Source organism: Coregonus lavaretus (genome assembly GCF_964263955.1).
Source record: "Coregonus lavaretus genome assembly, chromosome: 13".
Lineage (NCBI taxonomy): Eukaryota > Metazoa > Chordata > Actinopteri > Salmoniformes > Salmonidae > Coregonus > Coregonus lavaretus.
Window position 1 is genome coordinate 42,632,583 of NC_140000.1, and position 14,517 is coordinate 42,647,099.

Here is a 14,517-nt window from a genome sequence, read left to right on the forward strand (position 1 = left end):
AAATACCTTTCACGTGAATGGTGAAGTTGTTATCCCAGACCACTGTCTCATCCCAGGGCAGCTCACCATCGCTGATGGGTTCTCATTTTAGGTAAACATCTCCCCCAAGTGGACCTTAATAAAAATGCACTACTCTCTTTCCCAACCAGCTTGTCTAGTCATTGGTGCCAAATTCCATTCCACTTATCACATCCACTTTAGAGAAATTTAATAATCTACCAGTGAAAGTAGTATGCCTTCTATTTTAGTCTACCCAAAAACAGACCACAAAGTGCACACACCAGCAATTTATTACCCAATCAGAACTTTGCCAGCACATAGAAAATAAACCAATGATAAGAATCAACATGAATCCCACAATAACATAGATAGAACTATAATGACCAGAGAGAGTAAGTAAGGAACTGGAATGTTTGAAATACTGTTGCACAGAGACTTCATGAGTAAACCTTTGTATCGCTATTACATACAGATGCGTCTAACTAAACCATTAGAAAGCACATGGAAAAGTTTGTATTTGGTGTGTGTGAAGAGAGAAAGTCCAGTGGGCTAAGTCAGAAAACTCTCAACCTTTGGGTATCTCCCTCAGAAATTGCAATCCCATGATGTACCTGCTATACACACAAACCATGATACGTCTCTTCCCCAGCGCTGTATTATAAAATTGAGCATTCTTTATTCCTATACACAGACTGCTGTAACAGACTCCCCCTTACCTTTACACAACATTAAGTTACAGTATTTATATTTACATTAGACACACCGGGCCAATACAACAGGAGCACTGCTTAGAACTCCCCTCTTAAATACACACAACCATGAGATTCAATGGGACTTTTACAGTGTAGCAGGTAGAAATGTACCGCACAGAGCGGTCATGATGCTTTTCTCCTCATTATGGTTTGTTGAGTTAGTCCTATTCAATACATTTCTATCTGCAGCATTCTGGATAGGTCTAAAGTGATGACCAAAAGTGTATGGATTCCATCAGAAGATTCAAGAGCGAATAAGGACAAACCTCCATGCGTATAGTAGTCTCTGTGCTAACCGCTAACGCTAGCTTAACAGTTTTAGGGTTATTGTTATGCTAGGCTAACAGTCACTGTATAGAGACCCTGCTCCTCAGGGGCTGGGTGTGTCACTGTCGTACCTCTTCCTCAGAGTCCTCTTGCTGGCGTTTCTTCTGCAGAGAAAAGAGGGAAAGGGTGAGATTATAAAAACTGATGACGGAAAATGAAATTGTAAGAGGGTCATAGAGATTGCCAGAGGGTTGTTTTAAGATTATCTTAAATTGTGTGAACCAGCACTGCCGTTGTTCGCACCAGTTTGAGGAAGTCGATGAGTTTGTATGCGTCCTCGCCGGTGGAGAGGTCCACAAAGTCCCTAGGGATCCGGTAGCTCAGACAGGGACTGGGCTGCACTGTCACATCACTGGTGGTGTAGCGGAACACAGGGCCTTCCTACAGTTACAGACACAACACAAACCGGTGTTAACAGGATAATAAGCACAGAAAGACTTGCCCACATAAACAAACATACACATGTATATGTACACCAAAGCCACAGCCTGTGTCACAGTTGTCACTGACCTGCTGGGCTGTGTCACCCTCCTCTTGATTGGCTGACAGGCTGTTCCCGGAGGTAAGCTCCTCCCACGTGAACAGCAGTGAATCTGTCACCTCACCAAAGGGGTTGAGATCGATCAGCCACACCTTCCCCTGTCAAACACACACACACGGTCAAAAATGCACATACTCGTAGAAAAGCCTGGGCTACAACCAAACAGAGGCTGGAAATATAAATGACAAAAGACTTACCCAGCTATCTCTGTAGACATCCAACACAACTGTAAAACAGAAAACATTTTGCATTACTCTTATTACAATATATTCTAATTATCACACACACACACTGAATCCCACTCACAGTCCTCATCCAGGAACTGATACTGGACGTGTTGGCTGAAGAACTCCTGGATGGAGTGGCAGATCTGGGCCTCCTGCTTAGAGATGTGGTGGTAGTACTGGGTATAGTCTCTCTGGGAGATACCTAAAGAACACACACACACAGCTCTCAGAACAGATTTTCAGTCCACACAACAGCCCTAACGCTTGCCACACTGCCTTGGGAACAGTGCAAGTGAATACAGGCTCTCTGAATATGTCGCTGAGGGAGGGTGAGAGTAAAGGTGAATGGTGTGTTAACCTCTTCATACAGTACTTACCGATCAGCTTGTTCTCTTTGATGAAACACCTGAACTCCCCGCCAGGTAGCAGCTCACTCCACTTCCTCAGGACCAGCTGACCTCAGGGGTATAACACAACACTATTAAACAGTTGGAAGAAAAGGTGTGTGTGTGTGTGTGGAAAAGAGAGTGTGCATGTAAGCAAGGTGAGTGCGTGTTAAATACCTCATAGTTTATGGCTGGATTTGGAGAATCCTCGTCACTGCAGTGAAGGAATCTGTAGAGGGAGATTGGAACAGTGACCATTCGGTTATAAATTCACATTAAATTCACACACTTGCATTCACACAAATACAAACACAAGAGTAGTAAGCATCACACACATGCACACTTGCACAAATGCTCCTCAGTGGCCCCTTCACGTTTGAAAGCTCAGTACTAAATCAAGTGCTGGACGGTGCTGTATTAAGTATTCCACCATGCCAGAGCTGTCTGCCAACTGTGCCCATTATCAGAGTCCCCAATGGGAGCAGTAAATCTACGATGAAGCAATCTCACCAAACCTCTCCACAGCCCACTGCTGAAGCAATCTTCCCAGCCCACTGCCTGGCCCACTGCTCTCAGAAAGGCTGAGTCACTACCTGCAGTGTTTTCCACAGCGGGTAGAAAACCCATCTATACCGAACAAAAATATAAACACAACATGCAACAATTTCAAAGATTTTGTTGAGTTACAGTTCATATAAGTAAATCAGCCAATTGAAATAGATAAATTAGGCCCTAATCTATGGATTTCACATGACTGGGCAGGGGCGCAGCCATGGGTGGGCCTGGGATGGCATAGGATGTGGAGGTCCTGGGCTAAGCGTGGTTACACGTGGTCTGCGGTTGTGAGGCCGGTTGGACGTACTGCCAAATTCTCTAAAATGACATTGGAGGCGGCTTATGGTAGAGAAATTAACATTCAATTCCCTGGCAACAGCTCTGGTGGACATTCCTGCAGTCAGCATGGCAATTGCATGCTCCCTCAAAACTTGAGACATCTGTGGCATTGTGTTGTGTGACAAAACTGCACATTTTAGAGCGGCCTTTTATTGTCCCCAGCACAAGGTGCACCTGTGTAATGATCAGCTTCTTGATATGCCACACCTGTCAGGTGGATTGATTATCTTGAAAAAAAAGTATAAAATGCTCAGTAACAGGGAAGCAAATTTGTGCACAAAATTTGAGAGAAATAAGCTTTTTGTGCGTATGGAACATTTCGGGGATCTTTTATTTCAGCTCATTTTCATGCAAATGACTGCCGGTCTCACTGTAATTGACCGTTAACGAACATAAACACGTTTAGCATCTCCAAGCCTCCACTCAAGCCGCTGAACTACATTTTTATAAATCCATTTAATAAACACCATCACAATAAATCCATTATTTATTTTAGGCAGGTCTAAAGAAACATTAGGATTTAAGAAAATGTGTATTTCAGAAGACCAGAATATGAGTCAGCCTATTGTATGTTATCTAGCTGTGCACCATGACGTAGGCTAGTTCATTTAGCAGAGAAGATTTGCTTATAAGTCTCGTGCCATTATTTTATATTATTTTATAGTAAGAAGAATATAATTGAACTTAGCTGAATAAGTCTCAACGTCAACAGTGAAGAGGCGACTCCGGGATGCTGACCTTCTAGGCAGAGTTGCAAAGAAAAAGCCATATCTCAGATTGTCCATCTTAATCTTTTATTTTTATTGGCCAGTCTGTGATATGGCTTTTTCTTTGCAACTCTGCCTAGAAGGTCAGCATCCCAGAGTCACCTCTTCACTGTTGACGTTGAGACTGGTGTTTGCCTTCCACTCCTCTTTCTATTCTGGTTAGAGCCAGTTTGCGCTGTTCTGTGAAGGGAGTAGTACACAGCGTTGTACGAGATCTTCAGTTTCTTGGCAATTTCTTGCATGGAATAGCCTTCATTTCTCAGAACAAGAATAGACTGACGAGTTTCAGAAGAAAGTTATTTGTTTCTGGCCATTTTGAGCCTGTAATCGAACCCACAATTGCTGATGCTCCAGATACTCAACTAGTCTCAAGAAGGCCAGTTGTATTGCTTCTTTAAATCAGCACAACAGTTTTCAGATGTGCTAACATAATTGCAAAAGGGTTTTCTAATGATCAATTAGCCTTTTAAAATGATAAACTTGGATTAGCAAACACAACGTGCCATTGGAACACAGGACTGATGGTTGCTGATAATGGGCCTCTGTACGCCTATGTAGATATTCCATTAAAAAAATCAGCCGTTTCCAGCTGCAATAGCCATTTACAACATTAAAAATGTCTACACTGTATTTCTGATCAATTTGATGTTATTTTAAATGGACAGAAAATTTGCTTTTCTTTCGAAAACAAGGACATTTCTAAGTGACCACAAACTTTTGAACGGTAGTGTATTTCATTTTTTGTTGTTGCCTGTTTTGAATATTATTTTGGCATTAATACGTGTCACATATCAGGTTGCAAACAATGTAAAAAAAAAAAAATTTGAGTTAATAAAGCTGCATACAAACATGGTCTCTTTTTTGCTTTCTTGAGTAAGGCATCTCCAAAATGCAGGTGTTTCAGCCTAGCTCCGTGCTTTCTGTGGTGGTGGGGTAGCCAGCGGAAAATACAGAGCGTAGAGGGTGGTAATGTTCTCTAGTTGTGCCGTGATTGGCTCAGTGTTCGGTCACTCATGGGGACACTACGTCACCGCAAAATCTACAGGGAGAGCTAAAAAATTGAAGACCCTTGGGTGCTGCCATAGATTTACATTAGAAGTGCCCATCCAAGAAGGTTCAAGGTCATTGGCCACAGATAAAATGACATCAAATCACGTTATATCGACTGTAGCTTTGATTGGACTGATCATGTCAACATCATACTTTCAAAAGCTACTTAGCTAGCAAGCTTGACAAGCAGTCATCATCATGAATCAAGTCGACAATCTACTGGCAAATCCTTTTCAATCCTTGTCATATGAAGAGAAATTATAGATAAAATGTATCGTGCTCATTGGCCATAAACATAACACAACAAGTTGGAATTCGCAAATTCAACAATGAGTGGTTTGGAAGGAATCAGTGGCTAACTGCAAGCGTTGCAAAGCAATCACTAGCCTGCTATTCAGTGGAGAGGGTGTGTGGTCCAAGTCTGGGTTTAAGAGTCTCTTTTCCAAGCTTAAAAAGGGCACCAAAGGTTGAATACATTGGCCATACTGTCAATCCAGCATGACTGGAAACGTTCAAAACAACTGGAAACTTGGTACTGGGAAAGTTGGGATCCTGAGTGGCGCAGAAGTCTGCATCACAGTGCAAGAGGCATCAATATAGACCTGGGTTCAATCCCAGGCTGTATCCCAACCGGCTGTATCCCAATTGGCCCAGGGTCGTCCGGGTTAGGGGAGGGTTTGGCCGGGGTAGGCCGTCATTGTAAATAAGAATTTGTTCTTAACTGACTTGCCTACTTAAATAAAGGTCAAATAAAAAATAAAAATAAATCTCAGACTTCAGTGAGTTCAAGACAACTGGGAACTCAGCATCTCCGACTGGGAAAATAAGTTTTTGAGCGGTCATCCAACTTGGAATTCGAAGTCGGGAACTCTGGCCTCTTTCTAGAGCTCCGACCTGAAGATTACTGACGTCATGATTCAACCTTGTTTTTTTTTTTCCATGTTCCCAGTTGTCTTGAAAGCACCATAAATACAGAGAATGCCAGATTTTGATGACAAAGTTTGATGACAAAATTTGCCCACAAGAAGGACCGCAGCGCCACCTTACAGTTCAAGTGAGCACAACACATGGGAGTCCAAAAATGTATTGTATGCCGCTTCATAAATGATGTAATATGCCAGGGAGATATGTATACTGTAGCTAAGAAAGTAATACTAAGTGTATGTTGTGTAGTAAGCTGTTAGTAGCCCATGTGCCTCACCCTAATAATTTGGTCCCTTTCCCCCTCATACTGTTCTAACTTGGTGGTGCACATGTAGCCTATAGCCTGTTTTAGAGAAATGTCATCATCGAATAACGTAAGAGCTTTCATTGTCCGCTTACAGTGCATTCGGAAAATATTCAGACCTCTTGACTTTTTCCACATTTTCTTAAGTTACAGCCTTATTCTAAAATTGTTTTTCCCCCCCTCAACAATCTACACACAATTCCCAATAATGACAAAGCAAAAACAGCTTTTTAGAAATTTTTGCAAATGGATTAAAATTCGGACCCTTTACTCAGTACTTTGTTGAAGCACCTTTGGCAGCGATTACAGCCACAAGTCTTCTTGGGTATGAAGCTACAAGCTTGGCACACCTGTATTTGGGGAGTTTCTCCCATTCTTCTCTGCAGATCCTCTCAAGCTCTGTCAGGTTGGATGGGGAACATCGCTGCACAGCTATTTTCAGGTCTCTCCAGAGATGTTAGATCGGGTTCAAGTCCGGGCTCTGGCTGGGCCACTCAAGGACATTCAGAGACTTGTCCCGAAGCCACTCCTGTGTTGTCTTGGCTGTGTGCTTAGGGTCGCTGTCCTGTTGGAAGGTGAACCTTCGCCCCAGTCTGAGGTCCTGAGCGCTCTGGAGCAGGTTTTCATCAAGGATATCTCTGTACTTCGCTCCGTTTTTCTTTGCCTCGATCCTGACTGGTCTCCCAGTCTTTATCACTGAAAAACATCCCCACAGCATGATGCTGCCACCACCATAGGGATGGTGCCAGGTTTCCTCCAGACGTGATGCTTTGCTTTCAGGCCAAAGAGTTCAATCTTGGTTTCTCATGGTCTGAGAGTCCTTTAGGTGCCCTTTGGCAAACTCCAAGCGGGCTGTCATGTGCCTTTTACTGAGGAGTGGCTTCCGTCTGGCCAATCTACCATAAAGGCCTGATTGGTGGAGTGCTGCAGAGATGGTTGTCTCTGACTAAGGCCCTTCGCCCCTAATTGCTCAGTTTGGCCGGGCGGCCAGCTCTAGGAAGAGTCTTGGTGGTTCCAAACTTCTTCTATTTAAGAATGATGGAGGCCACTGTGTTCTTGGGGACCTTCAATGCTGCAGACTGATGAGGATTTATATTTATTTAATCAATTTTAGAATAAGGCTGTAAAAGGAAAGGGGTCTGAATAGTTTCCGAATGTACTATATATGCCCCCTTCATTTATCCTATGGTTCTGACTTGGTGTACATAGAGAATACTCTAAGAACGGCCCATGTTCTGAATTCCGTCGCTGTACATTTCAAAAGTGCTGAACAAATAGTTATATTGACTACGTCCGTCTTAACTCGCTCATTACTGTCTTAATCGAAATTACGGATATCCCTCATCCGCTCATCGTTCCCTTATGCCATAGTTTGTACATCTCAATTGTCAGTAGAAACCACATTTGTTTAAGCAAGTCAGCCATATCAGCTATGTTTTTTTAAAGGCAGTAAATGAGGCTGAATGAACTGTTTCGCTGCCAGACAAGGCTCCGCTGATAGCCAGGTGTAGCAGTGGTAAGGCGTTGGGACTGCTGTTGGGACAACTTTATGTAGGCCCTAACAGTTTGTGGGCCTACGTAACGTTAGCTAGCTATCTAACGTTAGTAGCTAAACAATGTCATGAACCATAATCACAACTCATGACGTTACTACCCTGCATGAATCTGCAGGTAGCTAACCAACCAGGTTCAATGTTAGCTAGCTAAGATTAGGCTATAGCTAGCTAAGCAAACGTCTCTTTCTGTCAAAATTAGAAACGTGTAATATCTGAAAATGTAGCTAGCTAGACTATCTTACCCATATACATTTTCATGGATGGACGCGTCTCCTGTCAGATGCCATGGTTGCCCTTAGTTTGAAGATGTAATCCGGAGACAGGTGTTTTCTCCATCTCCTTAGCTATCATACTTGAATTCCACTGTTTTCAAAACTCGGTCCTCCAGAAAGTGGAGAGCAAAATTAGATTTGATTTGAACACGTATGCAGTTTTAATACACGATACATTTCAAAAAAGACGCGTTAGACAGGATTACCTAGACATACTGACCAGCTCAAATAGACAGAAGTGTGCTATATGGCAGACCAATCCAAACTCATCTCTCGGCATGTCCAGCCCACTCATTATCTCAGCCAATCATGGCTAGCTGGAAGGTTGCTGTTTTTTCTGTGGCTTAACCTACTAGGCTCGCAATTTAACAATTGTATTCATATTTACAGGTGGCATACACGTTTGTTATTAAGGCACATGATAGTTCACATGTTCGAGAAGGCATTTCTGCCAAAAAACGCATTTAGATTTTTTTTTTTAAGTTGACGTTCAAACGGCTCTCCTGTGAAGTAGTGACCAGCGACATACACCTAGTTTCCTGAAACGGGTCACATTTGTTTAAACAAGTCAGCCATATGAGCTATGGTTTTTAAAAAGGCAGTAAATGAGGCTGCCAGACAAGGCTCCGCTGATAGCCAGGTGTAGCGGTGGTAAGGGTTCACTCCATGGCTCTGAAAGGAAAGCTATGCTATTGGGACAGCTTATGTAGGCCCTAACAGTTTGTGGGCACTGTTTGTCACCGTTGTAGTGCAATTAATGTATTGTTTAGTGTTGTGTTGTGTAGTGGCTTTGCTGGCATGCATCAACAACAAAAAAATGTTGAGTTTGCCCCACCAAGATTTACATGATAAAATTGGCACACATGTTAATTTAAATGCATTCCAGGTGACTATCTCATGAAGCTGGTTGAGAGAATGCCATGAGTGTGCAAACTCATCAAGACAAAGGGTGGCTACTTTGAAGAATCTCAAATATATATATTTGTTTAACACTTTTTTGGTGATTCCATGTGTTATTTCATTGTTTTGATGTCTTCACTATTATTCCACAATGTAGAAAATAGTAAAAATAAAGAAAAACCCTGGAATGAGTAGGTCCATCCAAACTTTTGACTGGTACTGTATATAAAAAATGCCCCATTATTCAAAATCATATTCACTATAATTGTAGGCTAACTCTGTAAGCAGCCCTGCACAATCAATGGCCTATATGTTCTCGCCCAGACTCATGAATAGAACGTTTGGAGCGTAGCATAAGGTAACCTGTCCATTCAGTAGGCATAATAATACAGTCCACATTCAAAGGGATAACTAGAACTTGTTTAATTTTATAGGCTAGACCAAATATGTACCAAAGACATTTTTGTTTTTTTCAGTGCGTAATATGCGGTAGGCTATTAGGCTATATATTGTATAAAGGCACAATCATTTTAATCCAGTTTTATTTCGGGCATGGGCTCATATATGGGTATGGGTGTTTTGAATTAATCATCACCTTAGAAAGCACTGTCCATTTCGTTGTATTTGGCTTTGAAACAACATCCACAACAACCATGTTTTTCACTCAGTTTCAACCTGTTGTTGAACTTCGTTCTTCAAATTGATCATCACAGTGAGATGAGTTTTAAAAGCATGACAATAAGTGTTTGATGTGATTTTCGATTGCATTTGCATTGACGTCAGAGTGGTTAGAGGGACAATAGAGCGCTGAGTACCAGGCCATTAGCGAGCTGAAGGTCGTTAGCGAGTTGGGTACTACCAACGCATGTCCAGAGTGCATAATAAGAGATTACCGTGACTCAACGGTCACGTGGAATTTGACTGCAGTCATGACTCATGACTGCCGGTGTGGCGGTAGTACGGTCACCGCAACAGCCCTAAGTGAGAATGTGTGAGTCCGTGGAGGGGATTCTTACGGCTGTGCGAGATCGTGGGTGATGAAGTCCGAGCTCTTGAAGAGCAGGAAGATATCGCTCAGACTCTGACACTGCAGGGAGCTGTTCAGAGCAATCCAGTTAGCATCCTGCAGGAAAGGAAACACACACACACACTTATTCACTTAAAATCACCACTCAGACAGACACACTGTGGACAGTATTTAAAACTGATATTGATGGTGTTAGAGGGTTGTCTCTCTCACCCGTGGCGCACTCCAGTTCAGTTTGGGAAAGACACACCCACCTAGGGTGTTTATGGCCTCCAGCACTTTGGAGTTGAATTCTGGGAACTCTGGAGCCTGGAACACAAAGCAACCACAACAAATCTCCACATCTTCACTGTATGCATATCATATTATAAACTTGACTAAAATGATATACAGATGGATTGATAATATTTAACATGATCTACATTACTTACTGTTACAGTGGTGGTTGTCTCATCATCTGACCACTAATTTTATTGAAAGAAGAACATTTTATCAATCAGTAAATAAAACATTCAAGCATTGAGCATAAAGTCTGCTTTTTCAGTCTCCACTTTACTAGAAAGCGAGATGGAGTGCACCTGAACGTCTTCCTCCTCCTCTGAGTCACTGTTGTTGGTCTGGTTTTGCTGAGTGTTGTTGTCCCTGGAATGAGGAGAGATTGTATCAGTGAATATAAGGGCAATGCTGAGACAAACACATTTGCAGGAAGAACTGTGCAGATACAAAGTTTGGCAACAGAATAAAACGGAGGAAGATTTGACCGTATTTCTATTACCACTTTGCATCTGCACAGTTTTTTCCAGTACGTATTGCCCATAAGTGACAGTGTATGGGAATAGACACAGTGACTTTAGGGGTAAGTAAAGTTATACTTACCCTCCAGAAACTACTAGTGTTCCGTCGTCCAGCAAATAATCTATTACATTCTGAGGCAGTGGGAGAATCAAACTGAAAGAAAGATAACACCAAACATTAGGCCTACACAACACAAACTATCAGACTAGTATTGACCAAAGATAAGAGACCTGAAAACAAACAGTCTCAAAGGTAGATATTGAGCTGATGCAATATCAATGACAATATCATCACACAAGCATTTACACATGGCACTTCTAACAGATTAACATGTTTAATATCAGTAAAGGACAGGTGAGGTTTGCGAGAATTCACAATTAGCTAATAAAAGTACAGTTAGGCTGTGTTACAATATCAGACGCACACACACACAGGTGACATCATATTGGCTAACAGTTTGCTAGCTAAACAGATAACTATACGTTAGCTACACAAATTATAGCACAACCAGTGTTTATTTGAGAGTGACGATATCAACAACATATCTGAGACTGTGCTGGTCAAGTTAAGGAGTTCACCTTTTGATAGTATGCTTCTTAAATATCGGATACCAGACCGAAAACTGACAATTTACAACTTGCTCCTTCTTCATACTGCAAATGCTTTACCGGAAGTGAGTCCAGCCACATATACTTCCCCTAAGAAAAAAGCTATTGACATTGGTTTCCATGTTGTTTACAACCTTTCCATTACAACAAAATGAGAATGGCTTGTATTTATTAGGTTAGGTTAACTGGAATGGTTGTAGACCGTCTCTAATCTATTATAATATTTTTTAGAAGAGGGAGATTATTTTTGCGTTGCACACGTAGTCTTCATTGCTGTTTTTTTAATCAGGGAGTCGTCACTGCTTTACTTGACTTGTGACTAAAACCACTTCATCTTCATGTGAGTACTGCACATGTATCCAATTCACAATTAACTATGCTTTTTTGTCTAGGTTAATATTGTAACTTATAAGAATATTTACATAACAGCATGTGGGTTTTGCTAGGAATGAGCTAGCAGACTAAACTCCTCTCCAAGGTGAAGGAAGTTTGAAGTTCATCAGAAACACCTTATTTTATGTGATTCTAAAATCCCCTATGGGAAAAATGAATGGTGGAAAAACGATTTGAACCATTTCCACAGACAACTGGTAGTAAGTAAAACAATATTTGTACATTTTATTCAACATTTTGGCTTGTAAGGAACATTTACACGATTTTGCAGGCATTTGTTTCAGGTTGTATATACCAATTAATTGTGTATTACAGCCTGATTAATCCGACTAGCTAGTTAGCTGCTTCAGCCATGCTAAAAATAAAAGTAATGTATGCCTTTTAACTATCTGCATTGCATATATCTCTATTAATTATCAACTCATGCAAGTAATCAATAGTTTTTCTGGATTTGGGCAGACAAAAACAAAATCCTCCATCCATTTCCCTGAGAGCAACACTGGAAAGATGAGCAGCCCTCCCAAATCGACAACCATACCTCACATTGTAAAAGAGGAGGTAGATATGATATAATAACATGTACATTGTGTGGTGTAAATGAGTCTCTTGGTTTAGCTATATCACATTACTCAACGGTATTCTCTTCAGGTCATTGCATCTGGGAAATGGTTGAAACTTGAGAAGACCACGTATGTGGACCCTGTTGGAAACACAAGGTATGGAACAGATCAATGAGTTGCATAAGTTACTTTTGATAAAAAATATTTGTTCCCTTTTACAATTCATTTCTGTCTTTCAATAGAACTTGGGAGACTACGAAAAGGACAACCAGACAGGCCAACGCAGCAGATGGTGTGTGTGTGTACATACATTTCATACTGATGGATAAGCAGTGACATTATAGAAATTGATTCCTGTGTTATATTCCAGGTGTGGGGATCATCGCCCTTCTGAAGAGGACCCTCCACAAAGACTGCGTTGTCATGGTGAAGCAGTTCCGTCCACCAATGGGGTGCTGTACCCTAGAGTTCCCTGCAGGTGACATGGGTTTACAGTCACATCTCAAAACTCTGTTCAGACGCAGTGTATGTAGGCCTGTCATTGCTGTGTTTTGCCTTCTGTGTTCTGATATCTGTGTTTGCTGTCTGTGTGTTTTTTTTGCTGTTGCTCAGGTCTGATTGACGAGGGTGAGAGTGCAGAGACTGCTGCTCTGCGAGAGCTGAAGGAGGAGACTGGTTACAAGGGGGAGGTGGTGGGAGTCACCCCAGGTAGGTCTAATGAACACACACACTCAAAACACAGGACCGATTATGTCCATGTTCCATCAGCGAGGAGAAATTCAATATGCCTGTGATCCTCCTTTCCTCTCCCCTTCTCCTGACCTCGCAGTGACCTGCTTGGACCCTGGCCTCTCTAACTGCACCACACAGATCGTCATGGTGAACATCAATGGAGACGACCTCGAAAACACCAACCCCACACAGCAGCTGGGTAAGTTAGGGGTCAGACTCTTGGAATGTTATGAATCTAGAAAATGGGATACAATGTTTTTTATTGTCAAGCTGATATGTATTGTACATTGTCCTGAACTTGTTCTTATTTCTCTGCTTTCCTCCCTCTCTTTTACTATTTTCCAGGTGATGGAGGTAAATCTTTTTTTCTTCATAATCACACTTTTGGTATTTATCCACTATTAGAATAACGTTGACCTAAATCTTATTCTGGCCTCTGTTTTACTTCCAGAATTTGTTGAAGTTCTTCTTCTACCTCTTGATGAATTCCAGAGTAAAATTGATGGTGAGCAACGATTGAAGTTTCTTCTTCACAATTCATAAGTCATAGTGGAATCCAATTTGAGACAGAAAAGCATACTATTACCGTTATTATATTCTGCTTGTGATTACCTGAAGAGATCATATTTGCATGATTTCCCCCCCTCCTACAGACCTGATGAAGAAGGAGAAGATTGTGGTGGACTCTAAGGTTTACATCTACGGCATGGGGATGTCCCAGGCCTTCTTTAAACCCAATGAACTCAGAGTGCTCAAACAGTGAGAGAAGGATGGGGAGAGAAAGTAAAGTGGAGAGAGTAAACTAGATTGATGGGAATAGAGGGAGAGTGCATTAGGCTGCCTACTCTTTTGTTGTAGTCTCTGTTATACTACGAATATGGACTAAACCAGGGATGACACTGTCAACAGGGTGGCCATTTTGTGGCTTTAAGCTGTTGTCTTGGGGATCAGTCCATGAGATTCATGGAGTGTTACCCTACAGCTTGTATTATCTAAGACCCACCGCCTTTCACGGAATTCTTCTCTCTTTATATTGAGGTATGCGCCATACGTCCATGCACCTTTACCTGTGGGGATAGTCACAATTAGATACCATCTTTGTGATTAATTTGATATTACAAGCTGTCTGATAATACAAATTCTTACCCTGATCTGAATATAGTTCTAAATAATAACTGTGATTACATACTGGAACATTCCTAACTTTCACTAACTCAACAGACTAAACGTCACTGTAAAATAACTTAAAAGGTACTGTTCTAATAATAATGTGCCTTGAAAGATGATGTTACTCGAAACCGCAATACTTTTGTGCATGTCGGTGCATTTACGTTGACATCCATTAGTTCACATCAATGCTCTGTTAGACCAAGGTATAGGTATAGATGTCTCCTTACTGGTATAAGGCTGACATGCAGATGATCCTCACATAATAATTTTACAATTAGCATTAATTGAATTAACTTGGTGTCAATAAACATGTTATTCTTACAGCAACATGT

General features: G+C 41.5%; 2 protein-coding genes across 6 annotated transcripts; one reads left to right on the forward strand and one right to left on the reverse strand.

The window, feature by feature from the left end:
* Positions 1-272: 272 nt before the first annotated feature.
* LOC311140529 (translation initiation factor eIF2 assembly protein-like) lies at positions 273-11,382 on the reverse strand. Its single transcript, XM_084175614.1, has 13 exons — positions 11,301-11,382; positions 10,804-10,875; positions 10,506-10,569; positions 10,359-10,391; positions 10,141-10,236; positions 9,917-10,023; positions 2,411-2,462; positions 2,225-2,300; positions 1,927-2,049; positions 1,818-1,846; positions 1,590-1,718; positions 1,323-1,460; positions 273-1,183 (listed from the first exon to the last, which is right to left on the reverse strand). Exons 1-13 carry the CDS (start codon positions 11,372-11,374, stop codon positions 1,139-1,141), a joined length of 1,038 nt encoding a protein of 345 aa, XP_084031740.1. The 5' UTR covers positions 11,375-11,382; the 3' UTR covers positions 273-1,138.
* A 199-nt stretch (positions 11,383-11,581) lies between these two features.
* Positions 11,582-14,508, forward strand: LOC311140531 (ADP-sugar pyrophosphatase-like). 5 transcript variants are annotated; one of them, XM_084175618.1, is made up of 10 exons: positions 11,582-11,670; positions 11,777-11,923; positions 12,183-12,281; positions 12,372-12,439; positions 12,526-12,575; positions 12,654-12,761; positions 12,896-12,991; positions 13,113-13,225; positions 13,467-13,520; positions 13,669-14,508. In XM_084175618.1, the coding sequence occupies exons 3-10, from the start codon at positions 12,231-12,233 to the stop codon at positions 13,672-13,674; spliced, it is 546 nt and encodes a 181-aa protein (XP_084031744.1). In that variant the 5' UTR covers positions 11,582-11,670; positions 11,777-11,923; positions 12,183-12,230; the 3' UTR covers positions 13,675-14,508. The 5 variants fall into 5 exon arrangements, with proteins under 5 accessions (XP_084031744.1, XP_084031746.1, XP_084031742.1 ...); XM_084175620.1 differs by having other exon boundaries at positions 13,113-13,214; XM_084175619.1 differs by lacking the exon at positions 11,777-11,923 and having other exon boundaries at positions 11,596-11,670.
* Positions 14,509-14,517: the final 9 nt, after the last annotated feature.

Bases quoted from the DNA above. Each gene is read 5' to 3' on its own strand.
- LOC311140529 (XM_084175614.1), bottom strand. From the start codon at position 11,374: ATGAAGAAGGAGCAAGTTGTAAATTGTCAGTTTTCGGTCTGGTATCCG. The intron at 10,876-11,300 runs GTGAACTCCTTA...TCTTTCTTTCAG, and splicing joins AAGAAGCATACTATCAAAAG to TTTGATTCTCCCACTGCCTC. The intron at 10,024-10,140 runs GTGAGAGAGACA...CCTTTCCTGCAG, and splicing joins TGAACTGGAGTGCGCCACGG to GATGCTAACTGGATTGCTCT.
- LOC311140531 (XM_084175616.1), top strand. From the start codon at position 12,231: ATGAGCAGCCCTCCCAAATCGACAACCATACCTCACATTGTAAAAGAG. The intron at 12,282-12,371 runs GTAGATATGATA...TATTCTCTTCAG, and splicing joins CTCACATTGTAAAAGAGGAG to GTCATTGCATCTGGGAAATG. The intron at 12,440-12,525 runs GTATGGAACAGA...GTCTTTCAATAG, and splicing joins GACCCTGTTGGAAACACAAG to AACTTGGGAGACTACGAAAA.